The following is a 26,033-nucleotide window of genomic DNA, read 5'->3' as shown; positions in this document are numbered from 1 at the left end:
TGAAGTAGTTCCTTGTTGTTAGTCATGTCTATTAGTCCTTAAATATATCATGCAAAAAAATGTAAGCTACTTTTTCAGGAATGAAGCAAAACTTGCCTTTTGCCCTTAATGGCACTGTTGCAAGCATAGTAAGTAGCATATACATATAAAATATGAAGGAAATAAACCCATTAGAAGCATGCCCTTGCTTTCTGATTTTATATGCCAGCCTCTCCTTATTGCCATGACCACACCTTTTGGCTGCTACCAATCACGAAGTAACCAACTACCAGACAAGCACTCTCATTAAGGAAGTTTATGTCCATAGTTAATACTTTCTTGGTTTTTTTCTTTGGCTTGCTGGAGTCAGTCCTTAATTATGCAACTTCCTTAAACAAGGTATGTTTTTTCCCTATTAACAAGAACAGATGCCCAGATGTTTTGTTGCAAATATTTGTCTAGAATTGTCCTGTTTGGTACTTCTTGTTAGTGACTAGCCAATTAGCACCACTTAAAATTACCCAAATATTCAGAAAGACAGATAGTATTTTATGCCTAAAATCTGAAGGCTTCAACAAAACAGAACTTGAGCCTTTTTTTTTCTCAACAGGTCAGTAAGACCTATTTGTTTATGAGGACAAGAAAGATAAAGGAAGACATTCCCCGTCAAACACTTTTCAAATTAAGTCATTCAGCCAGTCATCTGAAAACTGGGAAAATCATATTACAGACTGCATTATTTTTGTATCTTAACAATGGCATAAGTTAAGTTAATTTTTAAAAAAACTTACATACAGGTCAATAAGTATAACATCTAGTATAATACGACCATAAATACTTGGTGGAAATGACTTTGGATCATTACTTTGGAACGGGGTAGGATTTATTTCTTTTGTAGGGTTGGGAGGGTACATATAAGTCACTACTTCATGAAAATTCTGGGTCTTGGGTTTTAGTTTGGGCATTTAATCATATAACTAGATTCACTGAATCTGCTATTACTGATTGTTTGAACTCCAAAGTTGTGGACAAGCCAATAAGAGGTAATAATACACATCAAAAAGCAGAAAACGACTCTTTCTCTCACGGCTTTCATTGTTAGCTCTTTGACCTCAATCTGCAGTCAAGTACTCAAGTTTGTTATGAAAGACTCCCCAGATCCCAGAAAAAGTTGGTTACATTACCTAAGCTTTAAATATTTGAGACAACTGGTCAGGATAATAGCTGGTAAATACATCCAAATAAGTATGAATAGAATTAGTCTTCTGGTCAACCCCTAAAATATTGAATCTGTGCAGTGAAATCCAACATATTCTTCACAACTTTCCAATATTGCTCTTTATGGATGCACTTACACATTCCATATATACTTTTTTAAACCAACCTGCAGGGCCTCTACATCCTGAAGCCAGTCTCTGGCTCTCTGCACTGAGTCTTTCAGAGCTGCACCATTGGGCAGATAGGCGGGGATCTCCTCAATCTCCTTTACTGCCGTAGCAAGGCTATTCAATGAATGCCGTGGCCTACAAAATGCAAACACAGCCTTCTAAGCATTTTATATGATGGTTCATTTTTCTTATGGTTACCAAAAAGATAGCATGTCAAAGAAAATTCAGTATGGCAAATAAATTTTTTCAAATGACATTGTCTGTTCTTGTTGAAAATTATCTGCACTGTTTTCTTACAGAACAGTTCCTATTAACTCTCAGACATTTCTCTTTAAGACTCTTTGGAACCATATACGCTGTGAGTTTAAAAAGCTTCACATATTTGTAAATATTTTCCTCTCCCAAAGACAGGATTTTAACAGGATCCAGGGAAATTTCATTAAACCAACTCTAGAAAAGGTGTGTCCAATTGAATTATTCATTTTCTAATCAGTAAAATTAAAAAAAAAAAAAATTAACATTATTTTATTCAGGTCCCAAAGCAGCTCCAAGTATCTCATCTATTTCTACGTATCTTCCGCATGCATAGTAACTACAGCTACCGAGCACTTGCCATATACCAATCACTGTGCTCTATGCTTTTAAGGTGGAGATAACTGTCCAACCTTCCCAAAGAAGGAGAAATGTTTGCTTTTTTACCTGGCCTTGAGGAGACCCTTGGCTTTGTCATCCCAGTGCTCGGACACTGTGAGCAGTTCCTGCAGCCGGGCCATAGCCTTCTCCACTGCTGAATATGGGGCCAGCCCTACCCCTAGGTCTATGAGACGTCTCATATCATCTAAAGTAAGGGAGCTGGGGTCAAGGCAAGCTTGCTGCACCTCTTCCAGCCAACGGGCCTGTTCCAAACGGATACGCATCTCAGCAAGCTGTGGAAGTTCAACATCAAATTCAAAGCTGACATCTAGCAAGTCCTGCAGCTCCGCAGCACTAGGCATTTCCTCAGAGAGTAGTTTCTGACTATGCTGTTGAAAATCTTCTACACGATTCAAGAGATCCTAAAAAAACATACAGGTTGTTGCATCAAAACAGTAATCTCAGTAATTGGCTTCTTTAAAACTTAGAATCTTAAACTCATATTCAATGAGATCCTTTACCATCCCATTTAATTCTAATACATAAGCCAACTGACAGCAAACACTAAGTGACTATAACAGAGAGCTTATCCCAACTTGAACTAGCTGAGGTCACTTTCAAAGTAAAAATTTCCAACATCCTGGCCGGGCACGGTGGCTCACGCCTGTAATCCCAGCACTTTGGGAGGCCGAGGCGGGTGGATCACCAGGTCAAGAGATCGAGACCATCCTGGTCAACATGGTGAAACCCCGTCTCTACTAAAAATACAAAAAATCAGCTGGGCATGGTGGTACATGCCTGTAATCCCAGCTACTCAGGAGGCTGAGGCAGGAGAATTGCCTGAACCCAGGAGGCGGAGTTTGCAGTGAGCCGAGATCGCGCGATTGCACTCCAGCCTGGGTAACAAGAGCGAAACTCCGTCTCAAAAAAAAAAAAAATTTCCAACTTTATTTCCCCTCTGTGGGCCTACTATAATCTCTTTCTATACACATACCACTCAATGTGTTATTAAAAGCATCTGCAGATAAATGTACATAGTAATCATCAAAGGAGATTACTTAGTAGTGTCAATCAAGTTTATATACAAAATACAGGATTTCCCAAGTATTCTCCCACACATCCCTCTATGGTTACCTTTAGCAATGGTGTTTGACTGAGGACACATGGAAGAGCATACAACTGTGTTACAAACTGCCGAAGCTCATTCACTGTCAACTGAGTTTGGGATTTCCCTCCACCAGATCGATATCTATAAAGACAAAGGCCCAAGAAAGCCATATAAGAGCATATATATGTCCACCACACCCAGGTGGTCACAGAAATTCAAGACAGAAGGAGTCACAACAGGTTTCCAAACCTAGGTGCCAAGGAATCCAAACTCATGCAGTCAGAAGCACATACCTAGTTTGCCTTTTGCCATTAAGCAATTGCTGTGCAACAGAGGCACACTTCTCTGCATCCTGTGTGACTAAGCGAAGGTGTCGCAAAAGATCATTGTCTGGGAATTTCTTCATTTCAGATTCTTCAATTAAAGCCTTGAAGCTGACAAGGCCTAGGAATAAAGAAAAAAGTCATCTTTTCTGTAATCATTACGATCATTACTACTGGTATGAAATTCAGAGGAGACTGCTTTTGCCAGTTCTGGTCTAGAAATGTAACTTACACATTCTTGCAATGTTTTAAATTATTAATAAATTTGTTGATTTGATTTTTGCGGGGTTGGGGCTGAGCATGGAGATTTTTTTTTTTTTTTTTTTTTTGAGATGGAGTCTCACACTGTCACCTGGGCGCTACCTCAGCTCACTGCAACCTCCATCTCCTGGGTTCAAACAATTCTCCTGCCTCAGCCTCCAGAGTAGCCAGGACTACAGGCATCTGCCACCAGGCCCAGCCAATTTTCTTTTTGTATTTTTAGTAGAGAAAGGTTTCACTATGTTGGCCAGGCTGGTTTCAAACCCCTGACCTCGTAATCCACCTGCCTCGGCCTCCCAAAGTGCTGGGGTTACAGGCATGAGCCACCAAGCCCAGCTGAGCATGGAGTTCTTTAAATGAGTACCTAAAGTTGAACTTAAATATGGAAACATTAAGATCTCACATGTTTTTAGGCTGGGTACAGTGGCTCATGCCTATGTACCCAGTCAGCACAGCAAGATCCCATCTCTACAAAATTAAAGACCTTAGCCAGGCGTGATGGCACACAACTGTAGTCCCAATTATTGGAAAGTCTAAAACAGAGGATCACTTAAACCCAGGAGTTCGGCCAGGCGCGGTGGCTCAAGCCTGTAATCCCAGCACTTTGGGAGGCCGAGGCGGGTGGATCACGAGGTCAAGAGATCGAGACCATCCTGGTCAACATGGTGAAACCCCGTCTCTACTAAAAATACAAAAAATTAGCTGGGCATGGTGGCGCGTGCCTGTAATCCCAGCTACTCAGGAGGCTGAGGCAGGAGAATTGCCTGAACCCAGGAGGCGGAGGTTGCAGTGAGCCGAGATGGCGCCATTGCACTCCAGCCTGGGTAACGAGAGCGAAACTCCATCTCAAAAAAAAAAAAACCCCAGGAGTTCAAGGATGTAGTGAGCCATGATCATGCCATCGAACTCCAGTCAAGGTCACAGAGCAAGACCCTGTCTTAAAAAAAAAAGAAAGAAAAGCAAATATAAATCTTACTGTGGCTTGAACCACTTCTTCGTCCTGCACTTTATTCTGCAGTTAGTGAGTAACTAGTGTGCTCAGTTACTAGAGCACACTAGACTCATAGACACATACAGGGGAAAAACAGACAGTAGGGCCTATTGGAGGGTGGGCAGGAGGAAGGAAGAGGATCCAGAAAAATAAATAATGGGTACTAAGCTTAATATCTGGGTGATGAAATAATGTGTACAACAAAACACCCATGACACAAGTTTCCCTATGTAACAAATCTGCTCACGTACCCCTGAACTTAAAATAAACAAAAAACAAAAAACAACTCTATTTTTATAAGAGATAAAGAGAGATAAAAAGGATAGCAGTGACTTTCAAAGGTATTGACAAGTACCAGGGACCTTAACCTTAATTAGAACTAAGTAGTAATAAACCATCATTTCAGACTCCGATTTAGTGTCACGCTGCCTATGTCACAGATGTTTTGTCTTGTTTTTTTAAAAAGAAGCTTTCAAATGCTTTGTATGAAATGTGAAATTTCTTTTTCTGAGACAAAAATAAAGGTTTCCTAACACTACTATTTTTGTTAAATAAGCAATGTTGCACAACTCATATACCAAAATTTCACTGTGATGCAAGGGCATCTATCTGCCTTATCCACTGATGATTTTAAACTTTCTCTGCTAGTGCTCTGTAAACCTGGCTGTATAGAGGGGCTAAGGACGAGGTCAGGCTGTTTAAAGCAATGTTTTGTTGACTTTAATTTGACTGCATCACAATAAGCCCCAATTTGCCAATCACCAAGTCACTTTCTGCTTCACATACTTTTCTTCTTGTTGATCTTTGCCTCCAAAGCGTCATTCACATTCAAGGCCCATTCGTTGTAAGATTCTGCTCGAAGTTTCAATGCATTCATCATAGGGTAGAGATCATCCAGTGTGTATCTATACCTGGAAATAATACCACCAGACTTAGCTTTGACATGTGTAGCTTTGGAAAAAAACTAGATGTTTTAGACTTAACATTTCAGCCTTAGAACTAGGTGTCATTGAGCATTTTAGTAAGGATCAACTGTTTTCCATAGGGGCAAAAAAAATCATTCTTACTTACCGCAATTTATATTTATAAGGAGGACAGGAACACAATTCTTTTACATGATGCAGGCAAACAAGCAGGCCAGGTTTACAAGAACAGGAGATGGCAGACATGAAGCATGTAGTTTTGCATTTTACACACTGACGTTCATCATCTGGCAATAGCTCAAAATCCATTCTTTCTGAATCAATCACGCCCTAAAACAAAGTGTACTTTAGAGACCTCCAAAGGGTAATATAATCCACCAGCCCAAGATGAGCATGCAGTAGTACTTGAGTTTCAAAAAAAAAACTTACCAAAATACGGATGCATCATTTAAAATGTGTGGCATACAAGGTAACAAATGACCTAGGAAATATAGGCAATTTCATTTGTCTAGGGAGATCTCCTTTTTACACAAGGCAGGTCCTTAGGTTTGGCCATTTTGATCTCAGTATGAACATCACAGGACTCTAAAACTACTGAGGTTAGCAGTCTACTCTACTCCAAACTAGCCTTGTCCACATTTTGGTATAAATAAGAGCAAAAGAAAGGAATATGCTTCCTACTTCTGAGGAAATACAGAGAATCTATTAAAAGGACAAAAATGAAACGGAAGACGATGGGACAAGTGGAAAAGACTCATGCAGAAATTGCTGAGTTTGGAAAGATGCTGAGTGGTCTCAGCTTTTTACAGGAAGTTATCTAAAAGGATGTCATTACCTGAATAGTTAGAAAATTTGTGCAATAGAAAGAAAGACTAAAGTCATAATAAAACATTTCCTAACTAAAAGACTGTCAGGAAAAATAAGGTCTTGAACCAGTAAATTTCAACATCATCTGTACCACCATACATCTAGGAAACCCTACTTGGATATACCTTTTGTCATTCAAAGACCAAACTTCTATCACCTTTTTTCCTTATCTAAAACTGGATCCTAATCCAACTTTGAGAATGCCAGTCAGTTTATGAACCACTGGGCTTGTTTTATTCTCTTATCCTGTATTTTAACATTTTAACTATTTCCATTGGTCCATTATATGGACCAACAAAGATGAGGAAGGTAAGGAAATTGCTAATTAGTAGATTCTGGTTTTATTCTGGAATTGGTCATTAAAAAGGACTTCATGGATGGAGAGATTTAAATTTTTGTTTAAAATAAGATTAAGGACCAACTCTATGGATTTGACAATGAATCATGTACTTCATACCCAATTTTAATTTGTAAATTTCATATCTGGAAAAAAAATTTAGTCACAGAGTTCTAAAAATGATCTACTATTTTTGATGTAAGACTTCGGTAAGTCACATAAATCCTCTGGGCACTATTTTCCCCAACTGTAAAATATAAGAGGGGAAGGTAGATGACCTGCTGTTAAACTATAATGGGCTGCAGAGAGCCAATATTCTAGGATTCTGCCCCCAAAGAGGCACATTTAAAAAAAAAAAAATTAGTACGACTATTTGCAGATACTGTTATTCCAAAAGAATCCATGAAAAGGCTAGCGGAAATTAAGTATTTTCTAGCAAGGTCTCAGGAGACAAGGTCAATATACAAGTCAATTGTCTCTTTAAATACTAGCAATAAACAATTGGAAATTCAAAGTTTTAAAAGTACAATTTATAACAGTGCCAAAAACCATGCAATATAAAATTATACTACGTTTAAGAACTGGAAGACTCAAATTTTTTTTTTTTTTTTTTGAGATAGAGTCTAGCTCTGTCACCCAGGCTAGAGTGCAACGGCATGATCTCGGCTCACTGTAGCCTCCGCATCCTAGGTTCAAGGGATTCTCCTGCCTCAGCCTCCCAAGTAGCTGGGATTATGGGCACGTGCTGCCACACCTAGCTAATTTTTGTATTTTTAGTAGAGACAGCGTTTCACCAGGTTGGTTAGGATGGTCTCAATCTCTTGACCTCGTGATCTGCCCACCTTGGCCCCCCAAAGTGCTGGGATTATAGGCGTGAGCCACTTCGCCCAGCCGACTCAATATTAAATATCAATCATCCCCCAGACCATAATGCAGTCTCAATCAAAACCCCAACAGGAACTGATTTGGTAGAAATCAATAAGCTGATTCTAAAATTTACATGAAAAAGTAAAAGAGACAAAACAATTTTGAAAAAGAACAAAGTTGGAAGACTCATACTACCTAATTTCAAGACTTCTTAAAAAGCTACAGCAATCAAAAACATTTGGTATTAGCAAGATAATTAGATGCACAGATCAACGGAATACAACAGAGTCCAGAAATAGACCATACATATGGGGTGAATTGATTTTCAACAAAGGTGCCAAAGCAATTTAATGAAGAAAAGACAGTTTTCTGAAGAAAAAACTGGAAGAACTAGATATCCACATGCAAAAAAAATTAACCTTGACTCATACTTTGAAAAACAAAAATTACTTGAAATAGTTGAAAGACTTAAATATAAAATGTGGAACTAAGAAATTCTAGATGACTTTGTAGGAGAAAATCTTTGTAACTTTGGATTAAGCAAGATTTCTTAAATAGGAAACCAAAAAAACATGATTCACACAAGAAAATAATTAACAAGGAAGGGCACGGTGGCTCAAGCCTGTAATCCCAGCACTTTGGGAGGCTGAGGCGGGTGGATCACCAGGTCAAGAGATCGAGACCATCCTGGTCAACATGGTGAAACCCCATCTCCACTAAAAATACAAAAAATTAGCTGAGCATGGTGGCGCGTGCCTGTAATCCCAGCTACTCAGGAGGCTGAGGCAGGAGAATTGCCTGAACCCAGGAGGCGGAGGTTGCAGTGAGCCGAGATCGTGCCATTGCACTCCAGCCTGCATAACAAAAGTGAAACGCTGTCTCAAAAAAAAACAAAACAAAAAAACAAAAAGAAAATAATTAACAAACTGGACTTCATCAAAATAAAAAACTTCTGCTTGCTGAAAGACACTGGTAGGAGAATCAAAGACAAGCCACAAACTGGGAGAAAATAAAACCCCTATCTGATTAAAAAACAAACTGGTAGGGCCGGGCGTGGTGGTTCAAGCCTGTAATCCCAGCATTTTGGGAGGCCGAGGCGGGTGGATCACGAGGTCAAGAGATCGAGACCATCCTGGTCAACACAGTGAAACCCCATCTCTACTAAAAATACAAAAAATTAGCCGGGCATGGTGGCGCGTGCCTGTAATCCCAGCTACTCAGGAGGCTGAGGCAGGAGAATTGCCTGAACCCAGGAGGTGGAGGTTGCGGTGAGCCAAGATCACGCCATTGCACTCCAGCCTGGGTAACAAGAGTGAAACTCCACCTCAAAAAAAAAAAAAAAACTGGTATCCAGAATACATACAGAATTATTAAAACAATTCAACTTTTTAAAAAATAAAGGGCAAGCCAGGTGTTATGGCTCACGCCTGTAATCTCAGCACAATGGGATGAGTAGCTTGAACCCAGGAGTTTGAGACTAGCCTGGGCAACACAGTCAGAACCTGTCTCTACAAAACATTTTTTTTAAAAGGGCAAAACATTTAACAGCTACTTCAAAGAGACAGACGACAGGTGGCAAATAAGACAGTGAATAAAAATTAAAGCCACGAAATGCTACTATACATCTATTAAAACGGCCTAAAAAAAAGTAGGCTTTAACAAGACTGCTTAAAATGATATTAAAGTGTGTAAGAATTTTACTAACACCTAATGACAACATGCAGTTGGATTTTCATAAGCCTTACCAATTTACGGACAGTTTCCCTTAAAGCTTTCTCATCCTCAATCATAATGGCCATGTCTTTTTGAACAGTTGAAGCCACTACAACATCTAGTACATCAGCCTTGGAAGCCATCTTGCAGATCATCTCATCGTGGGAAAACACACAATATCGATGAAGCAAGCGATAATGCTCCACACACTGTCGGCCTAACGGCAGCTGTATCAAAAGATAGAAATAAACATATAACATTCTTCTTTCTTATATTTCCAAACACTTCTGACCCATACTATCAAATTACCAAACACACTGTGGGTCATAACACACATCATTTACCAACCCTAAAACCAGACTCTGTGCCAGGCAGGTGGCTCACACCTGTAATTCCAACACTTTGGGAGGTCCAGCCTTGCCTGAGTCTAGGAATTGGAGACCAGCCTGCAGTATGGTAAAATCCCATCTCTACAAAAAAATTTAAAAATTAGTCAGGTGTGGTGGTGCACATCCGTAGTCCCAGCTACTCAGGAGGCTGATGTGGAAGGACTGCTTGAGCCTGGGAGGTCAAGGTTGCAAGGTCAACAACTGCACTACTGCACTCCAGCCTGGGTAACAGAGTGAGACTCTGTCTCAAAAAATTAAACAAAAATAAAAAATAAACAAACAAAATTCCAGACTATTAGGATTCTTAGCCTATGACCTAGGACTTAATTATCTTTGCAACCCAAAGATCTGGCATGTTACATATCTTAATTAAGAAGTGTTTTTTTGTTTTGTTTTGTTTTGTTTTTTAAAGATGGGGTTTCACCATGATGGCCAGGCTGTTCTTGAACTCCTGACCTCAGGTGATCCACCCACCTCGGCCTCCCAAAGTGCTAGCATTACAGGTGTGAGCCACTGCACCCAGCCAAAAAGTGTTTTTTTTTTTTTTTTTTTTTTTTAAAGGCCCAATATATTAACAATGTATTAATATCTACAACAATGCAGAATCTAATTAGAAGTATGAACTTATATATTTTCTGAAATAATTGTGCTGAACTGGTATGATCAACCTACTTCAGGGAATAATACTCCAAAAACTACATAATGGGAAATAAATATAGATATAGCAATTATCATTGCAACAAAATTATTATTGATCAGATTTAATACCACTTAACCTAGATCTTTTTAGGTAAACGAAAAGTATTAATACAATTATAAAAAACTTTACAGCTAACTGAAATGTGTCCTTAAATTGCTGTACTGTAGACAATTTAAGCTGGTACTATACAAAGTATAGACTTTTCCTGGAATTATTTATCAGTTTGCAATGAGATGCTGAGCCCCAGCCAGAATGTAAATCAACAGTCCTTTCTTCATCAAGAAAGTGTTGCTACAAAGGAAGAAACGTCAGCTGAACTAAGCAGTACGCTTAGGTAATTCATGGTTGAGTTACACTGTGGTACAAGTGCTTTATCCCTCTGTGGACTGGTAAACAATTTGCAGACTGACCAGTTGAGCAGAAATGAATGGGTCAAGGCAACTATCCATTTGACATTTATTTATTTTTTTAGACAAAGTCTCACTCTGTTACCCAGGCTGGAGTGCAATGGCACGACCTTGGCTTACTGCAACCTCCACCTCCTGGGTTTAAGCAATTCTCCCGCCTCAGTGTCCCAAGTATAGTTGGGATTACAGGCACCCATCACCATGGCTGACTAATTTTTGTATTTTTAGTAGAGACAAGGTTTCACCATGCTGTCCAAGCTGGTCTCGAACTCCTGACTTCAGGTGATCCACCTGCCCCAGCCTCCCAAAGTGCTGGGATTACACATGTGAGCCACTGCGCCCAGCCCACATGACATTTTAAAACATTATATTCCATTTCCTCAAGAAAAACAATAAATTTGAAAAGGCTCACTAAATTGTAATTACATACCCAATCAACCGTGCAGAAATTAACAGCCTCAGCGAAATTAAAACCCTGGTTAAAACCACTGTGGTAGGCTCTTGGAAATGTAATCACAAACTCTCCAGCACACTGATTAGTTCGGTAAACCTAAAGAGACAGAAATTGAAGATTTTTTGAATTTCTCAAAGAGTGACATTGTTACTAAAGACAATCTGGACATAGACTATTAGATAATTTTCCCAAAAAGGCGGCTTTCTGAAATTGAGCCACAAAAAAACGAATTACTGTAGAATATCACCTAGAGACGAGACACTAATGTCTGTCACAAGATGGAACAGTATCCCAGACTATTAAAGTTAATTAGTATCTGAACACAAAACAAAAATTTGGCCATATGAAGGTACAAGGTACAACTTTTATTTTTATTAATACATATTTTAATGCAACTAAAGTTTTGGGGTACATGTGAAGAACATGCAAGATTGTTGCATAGGTACATACCTGGCAGTGTGGTTTGCTGCCTTCCTCCCCGTCACCTACAGCTGGCATTTCTCCCCATGTTATCCCTCCCCAACTCCCTACCCCGCACTGTCCCTCCCCTAGTTCCCCCCGGCAGACCCCAGTGTGTGATGCTCCTCTCCCTGTGTCCATGTGTTCTCATTATTCAACACCCGCCTATAAGTGAGAACATGGGGCGTTTGATTTTCTATTCTTGTGGCAGTTTGCTGAGAATGGTGGTTTCCAGGTTCATCCATGTCCCTACAAAGGACATGAACTCATCGTTTTTTATGGCTGCATAGTATTCCATGGTGTATATGTGCCACACTTTCCCTGTCCAGTCTATCATCGATGAGCATTTGGGTTGGTTCCAAGTCTTTGCTATTATAAACAGTGCTGCAATGAACATATGTGTGCATGTGTCCTTATAACAGAATGATTTATAATCCTTTGGATATATACCCAGTAATGGAATTGCTGGGTCAAATGGAATTTCTATTTCTAGGTCCTTGAGGAATCGCCACACTGTCTTCCACAATGATTGAGAACTAATTTACACTCCCACCAACAGTGTAAAAGTGTTCCTATTTCCCCACATCCTCTCCAGCATCTGTTGTCTCCAGGGTTTTTAATGATCGTCATTCTAACTGGCATGAGATGGTATCTCAATGTAGTTTTGATTTGCATTTCTCTAATGACCAGTGATGATGAGCAGTTTTTCATATGTTTCTTGGCCTCATACGTGTCTTCTTTTGTAAAGTGTCTGTTCATATCCTTTGCCCACTTTTAAATGAGCTTGTTTTATTCTTGTAAATCTGTTTTAGTTCTTTGTAGATTCTGGATATTAGCCCTTTGTCAGATGTGTATAGATTGCAAAAAATTTTTCCCATTCTTTTGGTTGCCAATTCACTCTAATGACTGTTTCTTTTGCTGTGTAGAAGCTCTGGAGTTTGATTAGGTCCCATTTGTCTATTTTGGCTTTTGTTGCCAATGCTTTTGGTGTTTTAGTCATGAAGTCCTTGCCTATGCCTATGTCCTTAATGGTTTTGCCTAGGTTTTATTCTAGGGTTTTTATGGTGTTAGGTCTTCAATCCACCTGGAGTTAATTTTAGTGTAAGGTGTCAGGGAGGGGTCCAGTTTCTGCTTTCTGCACATGGCTAGCCAGTTTTCCCCAACACCATTTATTAAAAAGGGAATCCTTTCCCCATTGCTTGTTTTTGTCAGGTTCGTCAAAGATCCGATGGTTGTAGATGTGTGGCGTTGCCTCCGAGGCCTCTGTTCTGTTCCATTGGTCTATATCTCTGTTTTGGTACCAGTACCATGCTGTTTTGATTACTGTAGCCTTGCAGTATAGTTTGAAGTCAGGTAGTGTGAGGCCTCCAGCTTTGTTCTTTTTGCTTAGAATTTACTTGGCTATGCGGACTCTCTTTTGGTTCCACATGAGATTTAAGGTGGTTTTTTCCAGTTCTGCGAAGAAGGTCATTGGTAGCTTGACGGGCATAGTGTTGAATTCATAAATTACTTAGGGCAGTATGGCCATTTTCACAATATTGATTCTTCCTAACCATGAGCATGGAATGTTTCTCCATCTGTTTGTGTCCTCTCTTATTTCATTGAGCAGTGGTTTGTAGTTCTCCTTGAAGAGGTCCTTTACATCCTTTGTTAGTTGTATTCCTACGTACTTTATTCCCTTTGTAGCAATTGTGAATAGCAATTCGTTTCTTTTTTTAAAAGACAGGGTTTCACCACATTGGCCAGGCTGGTCTTGAACTCCTGACCTCAGGTGATCCGCCTGCCTCGGCCTCCCAAAGTGCTGAGATTACAGGTGTGAGCCACCATGCCTGGCCTAGCAGTTTGTTCTTGATTTGGCTCTCTTTAAGTCTGTTATTGGTGTATAGGAATGCTTGTGACTTTTGCACATTGATTTTTGTATCCTGAGACTTTGCTGACGTTGCTTATCAGTTTCGGGAGATTTTGGGCTGAGACGATGTGGTCTTCTAAACACAATCATGTCATCTACAAATAGAGACAATTTGACTTCCTCCTTTCCTAACTGAATACCCTTTATTTCTTTTTCTTGCCTGGTTGCTCTGGCTAGAACTTCCAATACTATATTGAATAGGAGTGGTGAGAGGGCATCCTTGTCTAGTGCCCCATTTCAAAGAGAATGCTTCCAGTTTTTGCCCATTCAGTATGATATTAGCTGTGGGTTTGTTGTAAACAGTTATTATTTTGAGATACATTCTGTCAATACCTAGTTTATTAAGAGTTTTTAGCATAAAGGGCTGTTGAATTTTGTCAAAGGCCTTCTCTGCATTGAGATAATCGTGGTTTTTGTCTTTGGTTCTGTTTACGTGGTGAATTATGGTTATAGACGTGTGTATGTTGAACCAGCCTTGCATCCTGGGATGAAGCCTACTTGGTCATGGTGGATAAGCTTTTTGATGTGCTGTTGCAATTGGTTTGCCAGTATTTCATTGAATATTTTTGCATCTATGTTCATAATGGATATTGGCCTGAAGTTTTTTTTTTCTTGCTGAGTCTCTGCCAGGTTTTGGTATCAGGATGATGATGGTCTCATAAAATGAGTTGGGAAGGATTCCCTCTTTTTGGATTGTTTGGAATAGTTTCAGAAGGAATGGTACCAGCTCCTCTTTGTATGTATGGTAGAATTTGGCTCTGAATCCATCTGGACCTAGGCTTTTTTTGGTTGGTAGGCTGTTAATTGTGGTCTCAACTTCAGCCCTTGTTATTGGTCTATTCAGGGTTTCGACTTCTTCCTGGTTTAGGCTTGGGAGGATGCAAGTGTCCAGGAATTTATCCATTTCTTCCAGGTTTACTAGTTTATGTACATAGAGCTGTTTGTAATAATCTCTGATGATGGTTTGAATTTCTGTGCAATCTGTGGTGATATCCCCTTTATTGTTTTTTATTGCATTTATTCGATTATTCTCTCTTTTCTCTTTTATTAATCTGGCTAGTAGTCTATTTTATTGATCTTTTCAAGAAACCAGCTCCTGGATTTATTGATTTTGTTGAAGAGCTTTTTGTGTCTCTATCTCTTTCAGTTCTGCTCTGATCTTAGTTATTTCTTGTCTTCTGCTAGGTTTTGAGTTTTTTTGATCTTGCTCCTCTACCCCTTTCAATTTTTACGATAGGGTGTCAATTTTAGATCTTTCCTTGCTTCTCATGTGGGCATTTATTGCTATATATTTTCCTCTAGACACTGCTTTAAATGTGTCCCAGAGATTCTGGTATGTTGTGTCTTCGTTCTCACTGGTTTAGAAGAACATCTTTATTTCTGCCTTCATTTCATTGTTTATCCAGTCAACATTCAACAGCCAGTTGTTCAGTTTCCATGAAGCTGTGCGGTTCTGAGTTAAGTTTCTGAATTCTGAGTTCTACCTTGATTGCACTGTGGTCTGAGAGACTATTTGTTATGATTTCTGTTCTTTTGCATTTGCTGAGGAGTGGTTTACTTCCAATTATGTGGTCAATCTTAGAGTAGGTGTGATGTAGTGCTTAGAATAATGTATATTCTGTGGATTTGGGGTGGAGAGTTCTGTAAATGTCCATTAGGTTTGCTTGGTCTAGGTCTGAGTTCAAGTCCTGGATATCTTTGTTAATTTTCTGTCTCATTGATCTGTCTAATACTGACAGTGGAGTGTTATAGTCTCCCACTATTATTGTGTGTAAGAGTCTAAGTGTCTTTGTAAGTCATTAAGAACTTGCTTTATGTATCTGGGTGCTCCTGTATTGGGTGCGTATATATTTAGGATCGTTAGCTCTTCTTGTTGCATTGATCCTTTTACCATTATATAATGGCCTTCTTTGTCTCTTTTGATCTTTGTTGGTGTAAAGTCTATTTTATCAGAGACTAGGATTTCAACTTCTGCTTTTTTTTTACTCTCCATTTGCTTGGTAAATCTTTCTCCAACCCTTTATTTTGAGCCTATGTGTATCCTTGCATGTGAGATGGGTTTCCTGGATACAGCACACGGATAGGTTTTGGCTTTTTATCCAATTTGCCAGTCTGTGTCTTTTTGACTGGGGCCTTTAGCACATTTATTTACATTTAGGGTTAATACTGTTATGTGTGAATTTGATCCTGCCATTTTGATGCTAGCTGGTTCTTTTGCCCATTAGTTGATGCAGTTTCTTCATTGTGTTTATGCTCTTTACTATTTGTTATGTTTTTGGAGTGGCTGGTACTGGTTGTTCCTTTCTATGTTTAGTGCTTCTTTCAGAAGCTCTTGTAAAGCAGGCCTGCTGGTGATTAAATCTCTGAGTAATTGCTTGTTCGTAAAGAATTTTATTTCTCCTTCGCTTATGAAACTTAAGTTTGGCTGGATATGAAATTCTAGGTTGAAAGTTCTTTTCTTTAAAGATGCTGAATATTGGCCCCCACTCTCTTCTATCTTGTAGGGTTTCTGCTGGGAGATCTGCTGTGAGTCTGGTGGGCTTCCCTTTCTTTCTCTCTGGCTGCCCTTAGCATTTTCTCCTTCATTTCAACCCTGGTGAATCTGACGATTATGTGCCTTGGGGTTGCTCTTCTTGAGGAATATCTTTGTGGTGTTCTCTGTATTTCCTGAACTTGAATATTGGCCTTCCTTGACAGGCTGGGGAAGTTTTCCTGGATAATATCCTGAAGAGTATTTTCCAGCTTGGATTCATTCTCTCCGTCATATTCAGGTACACCTATCAAACGTAGATTAGGTCTTTTCACATAGTCCCATATTTCTTGGAGGCTTTGTTCATTTCTTTTGACTCTTATCTTGCCTTCTTGTTTTGTTTCATTGAGTTGATCTTCGACCTCTGATATCCTTTCTTCTGCTTGGTCAATTCGGCTGTTGAAACTTGTGTATGTTTTGTGAAGTTCTTGTGTTGTGTTTTTCAGCTCCATCTATTCATTTATATTCCTCTCTAAGCTGTTTATTCTCGTTAGCATTTTGTCAGACCTTTTTTCAAGGTTCTTAGTATCTTTGCACTGGGTTAGAACATGTTCTTTTAGCTCAGAAGTTTCTTTTCTTTTCTTTTTTTTTTTTTTGAGACGGAGTTTCGCTCTTGTTATCCAGGCTGGAGTGCAATGGCGCGATCTCGGCTCACCGCAACCTCCACCTCCTGGGTTCAGGCAATTCTCCTGCCTCAGCCTCCTGAGTAGCTGGGATTACAGGCATGCGCCACCATGCCCAGCTAATTTTTTGTATTTTTGGTAGAGATGGGGTTTCACCATGTTGACCAGAATGGTCTCGATCTCTTGACCTCGTGATCCACCCGCCTCGGTCACCCAAAGTGCTGGGATTACAGGCGTGAGCCACTGCGCCTGGCCCAGAAGTTTCTTATTACCCATCTTCTGAAGTCTGTTTCTGTCAATTCATCAGATTCATTCTCCATCCAGGCTTGTTCCCTTGCTGGTGAGGCATTCTGGTTTACGGTGTTTTCAACCTTTTTGTGCTGGTTTCTTCCCATCTTTGTGAATTTATTTACCTGTGGTTTTTGTAGTTGGTGACTTTCAGATGGGGTCTCTAAGTGGTCGTCCAATTTGTTGATGATGAAGTTATTTCTTTCTGTTTCTTAGTTTTCCAACAGTCAGGCCCCTCTGCTGTAGGACTGCTGGAGGTCTACTCCAGGCCCTGCTTGCCTAGGGATCACCTGCAGTGGCCTCTGCACTCTCACTGGGAGCTGGAATCCAGAGCTGCTCCTAATCAGCCATCAGGTACAACTTTTAAATACAGCTATAATTAAGAATATCCTAATATGGCCGGGCGCGGTGGCTCACGCCTGTAATCCCAGCACTTTGGGAGGCCGAGGCGGGCGGATCACAAGGCCAAGAGATCGAGACCATCCTGGTCAACATGGTGAAACCCCGTCTCTACTAAAAATACAGAAAATTAGCTGGGCATGGTGGCATGTGCCTGTAATCCCAGCTACTCAGGAGGCTGAGGCAGGAGAATTGCCTGAACCCAGGAGGTGGAGGTTGTGGTGAGCCAAGATCGTGCCATTGCACTCCAGCCTGGGTAACCAAGAGCGAAACTCCGTCTCAAAAAAAAAAAAAAAAAAAACCTAACATATTATTACTCCCCAAATAGTACTTTTTACCACCAATTAAAGAAATACCACTCTATTTCAAGAATCTCATAACATACAGAACTCTTCCTCATTTTGGACCTCAAACTTAGCTCCAATCATTCCCTTCTTCCTACCACCTCCATCACGCCAAAAGTACCTATATTGCTCTAGGCACACAAACTGTTATACTGAGCTTATTATTATATAGTAATATTAGATTCCTTTTCAAGCCTCTATATCTCTACACTAATGCTTCCCCAGCGTATGGTCCCCTAGAACAAGAGCATCAACACCCACTAGGAACTTGCTGGAAATGTAAATTCTCAAGCCCCACTCAGACTAATAAAATAACAGCATCAGAAATTCTGGAGGTGGAGCCCAGCCATCTGTGTGGTAATACAGTCTTCAGGGTTCTGTCTAAAGACTACTACCCATCACAGGAACACCATCTCTTGTACCTGGAATACCTCCTCCTTCCCCAACTCTGCCAAACGTGATAATTTATCAGAGTTACAGCTCCTACTACAGATGTCATCTCATTTATAAGCCCTTTCTGATTCGCAGTAAAGTTATTAGATCAGTCTCATAGTTGGCACCACTGTCAAACCAAATGACCCTTCCATTATGTGTATAAACATTATCTTTTACCTTCAATTATGAATTCCTAAATGCACAAGGAGTTCATTCATCTATCTAAGGTATTCAGTACAGTAACATGCTGTACAGGTTTGTAGCCCAACAGCAAGAGGTTATACCATATAGCTTAGGTGTGTACGTAACTACATCTAGATCTGTGTAAGTACATAAAGTTCACATGACAATGAAATCACCTAACAATGCATTTCTGAGAACATATCCCTGTCATTAGGTGTCCCACAACTGTATAGTTGCCATTTCATTGATCAACCTCTAGACTTTTCAGTCTAGACTGGAACCCTAAAATACAAACTCAAGTCCTTGAAATAAATTTTCACTTACAAACGTACTAAAACCAGTGAATTGTAATTACTACTTGCAATGCCAGGCTGTTTGGCAATCTAGTTATTAGCTGCAACAAATTAGTGTTTATGGTATCTGAGGATCCAGTCCCACTGAGTAAATACATAGTACCACAACAAAACAGCCGTTTCTGCTATCAAGTTATGCTATGGAAACACAGAACCAAATCAACATCATAAAAAAGTGAATAAAAGGGAAAAAGAGAAGTGGTGAATTAAGCTTTAGTGGCAGGAGGATTAACCCAGAACATACAGGCACTTCATGAGTCATCAGGGTGTTGGGGTTCATAATGGTCACCAGCTGATGGAGGAGATCCGGCTGCGACACAAAGAGCTCTGGAGCTAGTTTCTTCATGACATTTTCTAGCTGCTCAGCAGCATACCCTGGGACTCCATACCAAGTTTTTGGCTCACCCCTGGAAACAGATTGTAAAAGTAAATCAATCTGCAATATCAACACAAACAAAATGGGTTATCAATTCATATTTTTCAGACTCTGCTTTGTAAGACTACACTACAAAAGAATGTGCAAACTGATGAAGTACCATTAGAAATATGATGTGAGCCAGCCATGGTGGCTCACGCCTGTAATCCCAGCCCTTTGGGAGGCTGAGGCTGGCATATCACGAGGTCAGCAAGTTTGAAACCAGCTTGGCCAACATAGCGAAACCCCATCACTACTAAAAATACAAAAATTATCCAGGCATGGTGGCAGGTGCCTGGAATTCCAGCTACTTGGGAGGCTGTGGCAGAAGATTCGCCTGAACCCAGGAAGCAGAGGTTGCAGTGAGCCGAGATCACACCATTGCATGCCATCCTAGGCAACAAGAGCAAGATTCCATCTCAAAAAAAATAAAAATAAATTTTAAAAATGTGATGGACATATGTAACGCATTTCCCGCTTCAGGTATGAATGAACAGCATCTGAGGTCCCTCTCCCCCTCCCATTTGTATCTGACTCTTTAGAAAATGCAGATATGCAGATATCTAGAATTTCTCCCCTCCGTTTTTTTGGAGACTGAGTGTTGCCCAGGCTGGAGGGCAATGGCGTGATCTTAGCTCACTGCAACCTCTGTCTCCCAGGTTCAAGCAATTCTCCTGCCTCGGGCTCCTGAGTAGCTGGGATTACAGGTGTACACCACGATACCTGGTTAATGTTTGTATTCTAGTAGAGATGGGGTTTCACCATGTTCACCAGGTTGGTCTCGAACTTCTGACCTTGTGATATGCCCGCTTCGGCCTCCCAAAGTGCTGGAATTACAGGCGTAAGCCACCATACCCAGCCGATATATAGAATTTATAAGAATATAAGGTGTATCATAGTCGCTTCAGGATATGTTGTTATCACAGTTTCCTAAAGCAATGGACAAGGGAAGGGAACTCACCAGTTTTCTTTTCCCTTGCCCATTCTGGCAGATGAGGTTAAATTAAACACTAATAAGAATGGCATTTAGCATTTCTAAATAATTCTTATTCTTCAAAGCACTTTAAATTATCAAACAATTTGTAACATCCCTTTGAGGTATGATAAATACAATCTTGATTACAGCTGGGAGCAATTGCCTAGAGAAGCAGAATTTTACATACATATATATATATATATATATATATATATATATATATATGCGCCAATTCTCTATATTGTGGTACATCCTCAAATTCCTTGTGTGAGGATTTGAGTGAGTTACAGATCTTCAAGTATTTTTGTACTTAGAAAAAAGCAGAGGAGAAGAAAACAGATGTGGAGAAATGGCTTGAAGAGTTTAAAAAGTAAAGAAGCCTAAATTATCTGCAGATGCCTCTTGCCTTGCCCCCTCAATGCACACACAAAGATAAGGCTCACACTACTTTGTGCAGTGATACTTGAATCAGCACAACAAAAGAAAGACTGGTAGTCACACAGACTTAGAGGACACTGTGGTACCTACTATAGTGTACTTTACACTTCTCCTTAAGGGGTATCCGAGCTACCACTGCCACCAAATGAGATTTTCCATTGTAAAAGTAACTTTTTCTTAGAGTACGCTTTTTCTCTAAGTAAAGACTTACTTTTATGTGTTTGTTTTGAGGCAGAGTTTCACTCTGTTGCCCAGGCTGGAGTGCAATGGTGCAGTCTCTCAGCTCAGTGCAACCTGTGCCTTCCAGGTGTAAGCAGTTCTCCCTCAGCCTCCCAAGTAGCTGGAATTACAGGCGCCCACCACCACACCCAGCTAATTTTTATATTTTCAGGAGAGATGGGGTTTCACCACGGTGACCAGGCTGGTCTGGAACTCCTGACCTCAGGTGATCTGCCCACCTTGGCCTCCCAAAAGTGCTGGGATTACAGGCATGAGCCACCATGCCTGGCCTAAGTAAAGACTTCCTTACTTCAGATAAAAGCTACCTTTTCCCCCAGAAATACTTTGTTCTTGCAAAGTAGTGTGTGGTGTGTGTGTGTGTGTGTGTGTGTGTGTGTGTGTGTGTGTGTATGCGCGCAATTTCAGGGAATTCATGGATACTCTAGGAATCTTAAGAACCACTGTCTTGGCCGGGCACGATGGCTCATGCCTGTAATCCCAGCACTTTGGGAGGCCGAGGCGGGTGGATCACAAGGTCAAGAGATCGAGACCATCCTGGTCAACATGGTGAAACCCCGTCTCTACTAAAAATACAAAAAAAATAGCTGGGTATGGTGGCGCGTGCCTGTAATCCCAGCTACTCAGGAGGCTGAGGCAGGAGAATTGCCTGAACCCAGGAGGCGGAGGTTGCAGTGAGCCGAGATCACGCCATTGCACTCCACTCCAGCCTGGGTAACAAGAGGGAAACTCCGTCTCAAAAAAAAAAAAAAAAAAAAAAAAAAAGAACCACTGTCTTACTTGTCAGGAATGCCTGTTCTAACAGAAGTGAAAAATCTTAAGGAAAAAAGTAGCTCATTACTCTTTAGACACAGTTAAGACACATTGGCGCTGAAAAAGGAAAAAAGTAGCTCATTACTCTTTAGACACAGTTAAGACACATTGGCGCTGAAATGGAAAGTTTACCTATCCAGCTTGCATACTATTCATGGGGTTTTTTTTTTTTTTTTGGAACTTCTCACCAATGCAAGTAGTTAATTGAATAGCTCCAGTGGTCTTCAATATGCCAACAGAATGAAGAAAAGCACATTCCCACATACAACCAAGGAAGTTTCATGCCACATATATCAGCAGTAATATGTGCAAGGACAGACTGCTCCATCACTGGCATGTTGTTCAAATTCCAGCCACTATCAAGATACTCCTAAAAATAAGAAGACAAAAGAGAATAAAGGTTTAGCTATACGTTTCAAAAAGCCAGCTAAAAATATTTTCCCTCAGAATAAAAAAAGAAATGTGAAAGAGGAGGGGCCACCATACTGACCTTCTAGAATGCCCAAAGATTCGTTTTGTCCAGTTTTGAGCTTTGTATAAATGGACTCATACAGTATATCGTTTTGTATCTGTCTTTAAAAACATATGTAGAGGAACATAAGCCATGAGTCCACTTGTATAAAGTTCAAAACAGTCAAACAAATCTATAGTGTTAGAAGTCAGGATAGTGATTATCCTGAGGGCATAGAGCTTGTCCTAAAAGAGGAAAGTAGTGAAGGAGAGCAGGCAAAAAAGGAGCTTCTGGGGTGCTGGGAATGTCCCATTTCTTGTTTTAGTTAGTGCTGGTTACATGGGTGTGTTCAGTTTGTGAAAATTCTTCAAGCTGTATACATATAACTATGTACTTTTCTGAATATATGTAGTATTTCCAAAGAAAATCACCAACAAGTAAAAAAAAAAAAAAAGGGACTTCTCTACCAAAATAGAAATAGAACTCTTCATAGGAGTTTGCTAGTATGGAAAAGAATACTCAAAAACATTAAAGTTCAAAAATAAATAGACCTAGTCCCAGTCCTTTAGGTTTTCTTAAGGAGAAACCAAGGTTACAAAATCTAAAGAGAAACGGTGGCAAGTAATTTTCCCCCATCACCACAATATAGTGACACACTTCTGTAGGCTTTCTACTTTTCTTGAAATCACTAAAAATCTGGTCATTAAGGATCTGCTAAAAGCAATAATAAGTTACTTCAAACCAACCAAAAAGAATTTCAATAAATACCTCAATTTCCAAGCCACTCATATGCCTACCTCTTCCTCGGGTGAGAGTTTGATCTTCCCATCTCGGACAGGAAAGCCACTGCCAAATTCCTTTGAGGCAATGTCAGCTCCATATTCCACTGTGACATCCTCCTCAATAGTGCTTACCAGTCTCCAAAATTCTTTTTCAACAAGCTCTGTGGGAACCATCTGGAAATAGAAAAAATTAGTTTCCTCACAAATTGTCTGTGACCAACCTGACTAGATAAGCTCAGTGATGGGAATCAAAGAAGAGCAACCTAAGGAAAAATTGTATCTATAATGCTCTATAACTGATCCTAGGCAATTCAGGAAACCTCTAGTCTAGAAGGAATTCATGTTCCTCTATCACCAGCCAGGACACAACTGTAAAAAGGGAGCCAAGGAAAGCAATTATTTATGACCTGGAGATATTTTTGTATTTCAAAATATGTAACATAAATTGTATAGTAATAACGGTTAGTTGTGTTTGAATAACATATTGTACTGTACAGTTGACAACTGCATAGTAATAATAATGGTTTGTTGCCGGGCGCGGTGGCTCAAGCCTGTAATCCCAGCACTTTGGGAGGCCGAGGCGGGTGGATCACGAGGTCGAGAGATCGAGACCATCCTGGTCAACATGGTGAAACCCCGTCTCTACTAAAAGTGCAAAAAATTAGCTGGGCATGGTGGCATGTGCCTGTAATCCCAGCTACTCAGGAGGCTGAGGCAGGAGAATTGCCGGAACCCAGGAGGCGGAGGTTGCAGTGAGCCGAGATGGCGCCATTGCACTCCAGCCTGGGTAACAAGGGCGAAACTCCGTCTCAAAAAAAAAAAAAATAATAATAATGGTTTGTTGTTTCAATGATGTTGTATACTCTGAGGTGCATTCAAATATATTTCCTAAGTCCATCCTTTCATTCTTTTCACTGGACATGTCTGAGAGTAACGTAGGCAACCGACACAAAAAAAGAGAGTATAGGCCAGGTGTGGTGGTCACGCCTGTAATCCCAGCACTTTGGGAGGCCAAGGTGGGCAGATCACCTGAGGTCGGGAGTTCCAGACCAGCCTGACCAACATGGAGAAACGCCATCTCTACTAAAAATACAAAAAATTAGCCAGGTGTGGTACCGGGTGCTGGTAATCCCAGGTACTCAGGAGGCTGAGGCAAGAGAATTACTTGAACTCTGGAGGCGGAGGTTGCAGCGAGCCGAGATCGTGGCATTGCACTCCAGCCCTGAGACACTGCAAAACTGTCTCAAAAAAGAGAGAGAGAGAGAGAGAGTATATAGCAATGATCCCTAATGTCCCTGTGTTTTTGGCACCAGGGATGGGTTTCATGGAAGGCAATTTTCCATGGATGGGGAAGGGTAGGGCATGAGGGCTGGTGGGGAGGGGGATTACATTCTCATAAGAAATGTAACCTAGATGCCTTGCATGGGCAGTTCACAATAATAGTTTGCACTCCTATGAGAATCTAATGCTGCTGCTGATCTGACAGGAGGCAGAGCTCAGGTGGTAATGTTTGCCCACCAATTACCTCCTGCTATGCGCCCCGTTCCTAAGAAGCCACAGATTGCTATCTGTCCTTGGCTGAGGGAGGAGAGACACGTTGGGGACCACCAATATACAGGATATGAGCAGTTTGTAGCAGCACACCCTTAGAATAAAGAGTCACCAGACTAAATGTCAATCTGTTGTTAATCTGGTGTAAATCCAGAGGCAGGTAACATTTAAATGTCTAACCCTCAATGTCCCCATCTAATATTATATCAAAATGTAAAATTAACCACAGAAGAGGTTATATGCAAGTCACCAGGATCAGTTAAGCAAACGTATGGGCAAATGTTATAACACATAAGGAAGTCAGGAAAACTGAAAATTCAAATGAGGTATAAATTTAATTCCACATATAAGCAAATATTGTAAGTAACTAATAGCTGATGTTAGAGGTGTTAGGGAAAAGCAAGTTCACTCATATAATGCTGGGATCCATAAATTGACATAGCGACTGAGATGGAATGAGGAAGAATGACTGTCATCTGGCCTTAATAATTATCCCAAGAAAATAATCCAACTAAAGAGTTCTACATGCACGAAGGGTTTGCTGTAGTGCTTTATTAGTAGTGAGAAAAATCACAGCTTAAATATCCAGAATTAAAGCATTTCATTTTGGTGTACTCATTTGATGGAGTATTAAATGCTGAATGGAGCATGCTTATGCTTCAAAGTGAATAAAGGGGAATTAAAAATTGACTCATCCTGAAATTTTATAATACTAATGATTGATTATGTAATAAACTACAAATGTGTTCCCAATGCACAGTACACTCCTTGGCACACAGCAGCCATTGGATACGTACTTGTTGGGCCAAAACCATTGCTGGTGATTTTTTTTGTTAGTATTCTATTACTTCTGCTGTATGATCTGTGTGGAAGAGGTAACTTTAGAGAAATCTTCAAATAAAAAATTAGAATGCTTTTTAAAGTGTTGTGAAATTTTAAATACCACAAAACAAATTAAAGATTTCATTCTGTGTGATAATGCCTACCAGAGTGAGCCTCAACTAAAAATCTGTTTTCAGATACACTTTCTCCAAAAGTTATTAGAATCCTAAGTCAAAACAGTATATATGTACATACATGGACTGGCATGTTGAAGTAATCAGATTTGAATGCATCTGCCATTTCCCCAAAAGTACGGAGAGTATAGTCCCTGGCTGCTTGTTCAAAGCCAAATGCTTCTTGTGGCTTACTACATTCCTGAAAATAAAAAATAAAATTATGTTCTAGATGACACTTGAAAATATCAAGTATACCTGATCAATCATCAAGCTGGCAGATAAAAAACAAGACTTTGTTTATTTTACTTCTATGCTAGGTCTGTATTATAAAAATAAACCTGCCTGAAAAATGTGGTTGTTTTAATAAGCCAATGAAACACATTTTATTCATTTGCTAATGAGCAAATAAAATGTCAATTTTAACAACCACAACTTGGATACATTTATGTATTTATAAAGAGGCAACCTAAAGACTCGACTTCCTTCAGAATCGAATAATGTTTTCAATA

At 40.1% G+C, this 26,033-nt stretch overlaps 1 protein-coding gene across 2 annotated transcripts in view; it reads right to left on the bottom strand.

Moving 5' to 3' along the window:
- KDM5B (lysine demethylase 5B) overlaps positions 1 to 26,033 on the bottom strand; it is an 85,664-nt gene that overhangs the window by 11,205 nt on the left and 48,426 nt on the right. For both annotated transcript variants that reach the window (XM_003938289.3, XM_074385022.1), the window contains 12 exons: positions 25,604 to 25,723; positions 22,991 to 23,149; positions 21,931 to 22,112; positions 19,108 to 19,270; positions 11,317 to 11,436; positions 9,423 to 9,617; positions 5,755 to 5,936; positions 5,470 to 5,594; positions 3,402 to 3,552; positions 3,135 to 3,249; positions 2,067 to 2,422; positions 1,364 to 1,502 (listed from right to left, as the gene is read on the bottom strand). In XM_003938289.3, the coding sequence (XP_003938338.1) occupies positions 1,364 to 1,502; positions 2,067 to 2,422; positions 3,135 to 3,249; positions 3,402 to 3,552; positions 5,470 to 5,594; positions 5,755 to 5,936; positions 9,423 to 9,617; positions 11,317 to 11,436; positions 19,108 to 19,270; positions 21,931 to 22,112; positions 22,991 to 23,149; positions 25,604 to 25,723 (2,007 nt within the window). The remainder of the gene's footprint in view (positions 1 to 1,363; positions 1,503 to 2,066; positions 2,423 to 3,134; positions 3,250 to 3,401; positions 3,553 to 5,469; positions 5,595 to 5,754; positions 5,937 to 9,422; positions 9,618 to 11,316; positions 11,437 to 19,107; positions 19,271 to 21,930; positions 22,113 to 22,990; positions 23,150 to 25,603; positions 25,724 to 26,033) is intronic.

Source organism: Saimiri boliviensis, chromosome 14, assembly GCF_048565385.1.
Source record: "Saimiri boliviensis isolate mSaiBol1 chromosome 14, mSaiBol1.pri, whole genome shotgun sequence".
NCBI lineage: Eukaryota > Metazoa > Chordata > Mammalia > Primates > Cebidae > Saimiri > Saimiri boliviensis.
The sequence above is the reverse complement of the archived record's forward strand: the minus strand, read 5'-3'. Positions and strand labels throughout refer to the sequence as shown.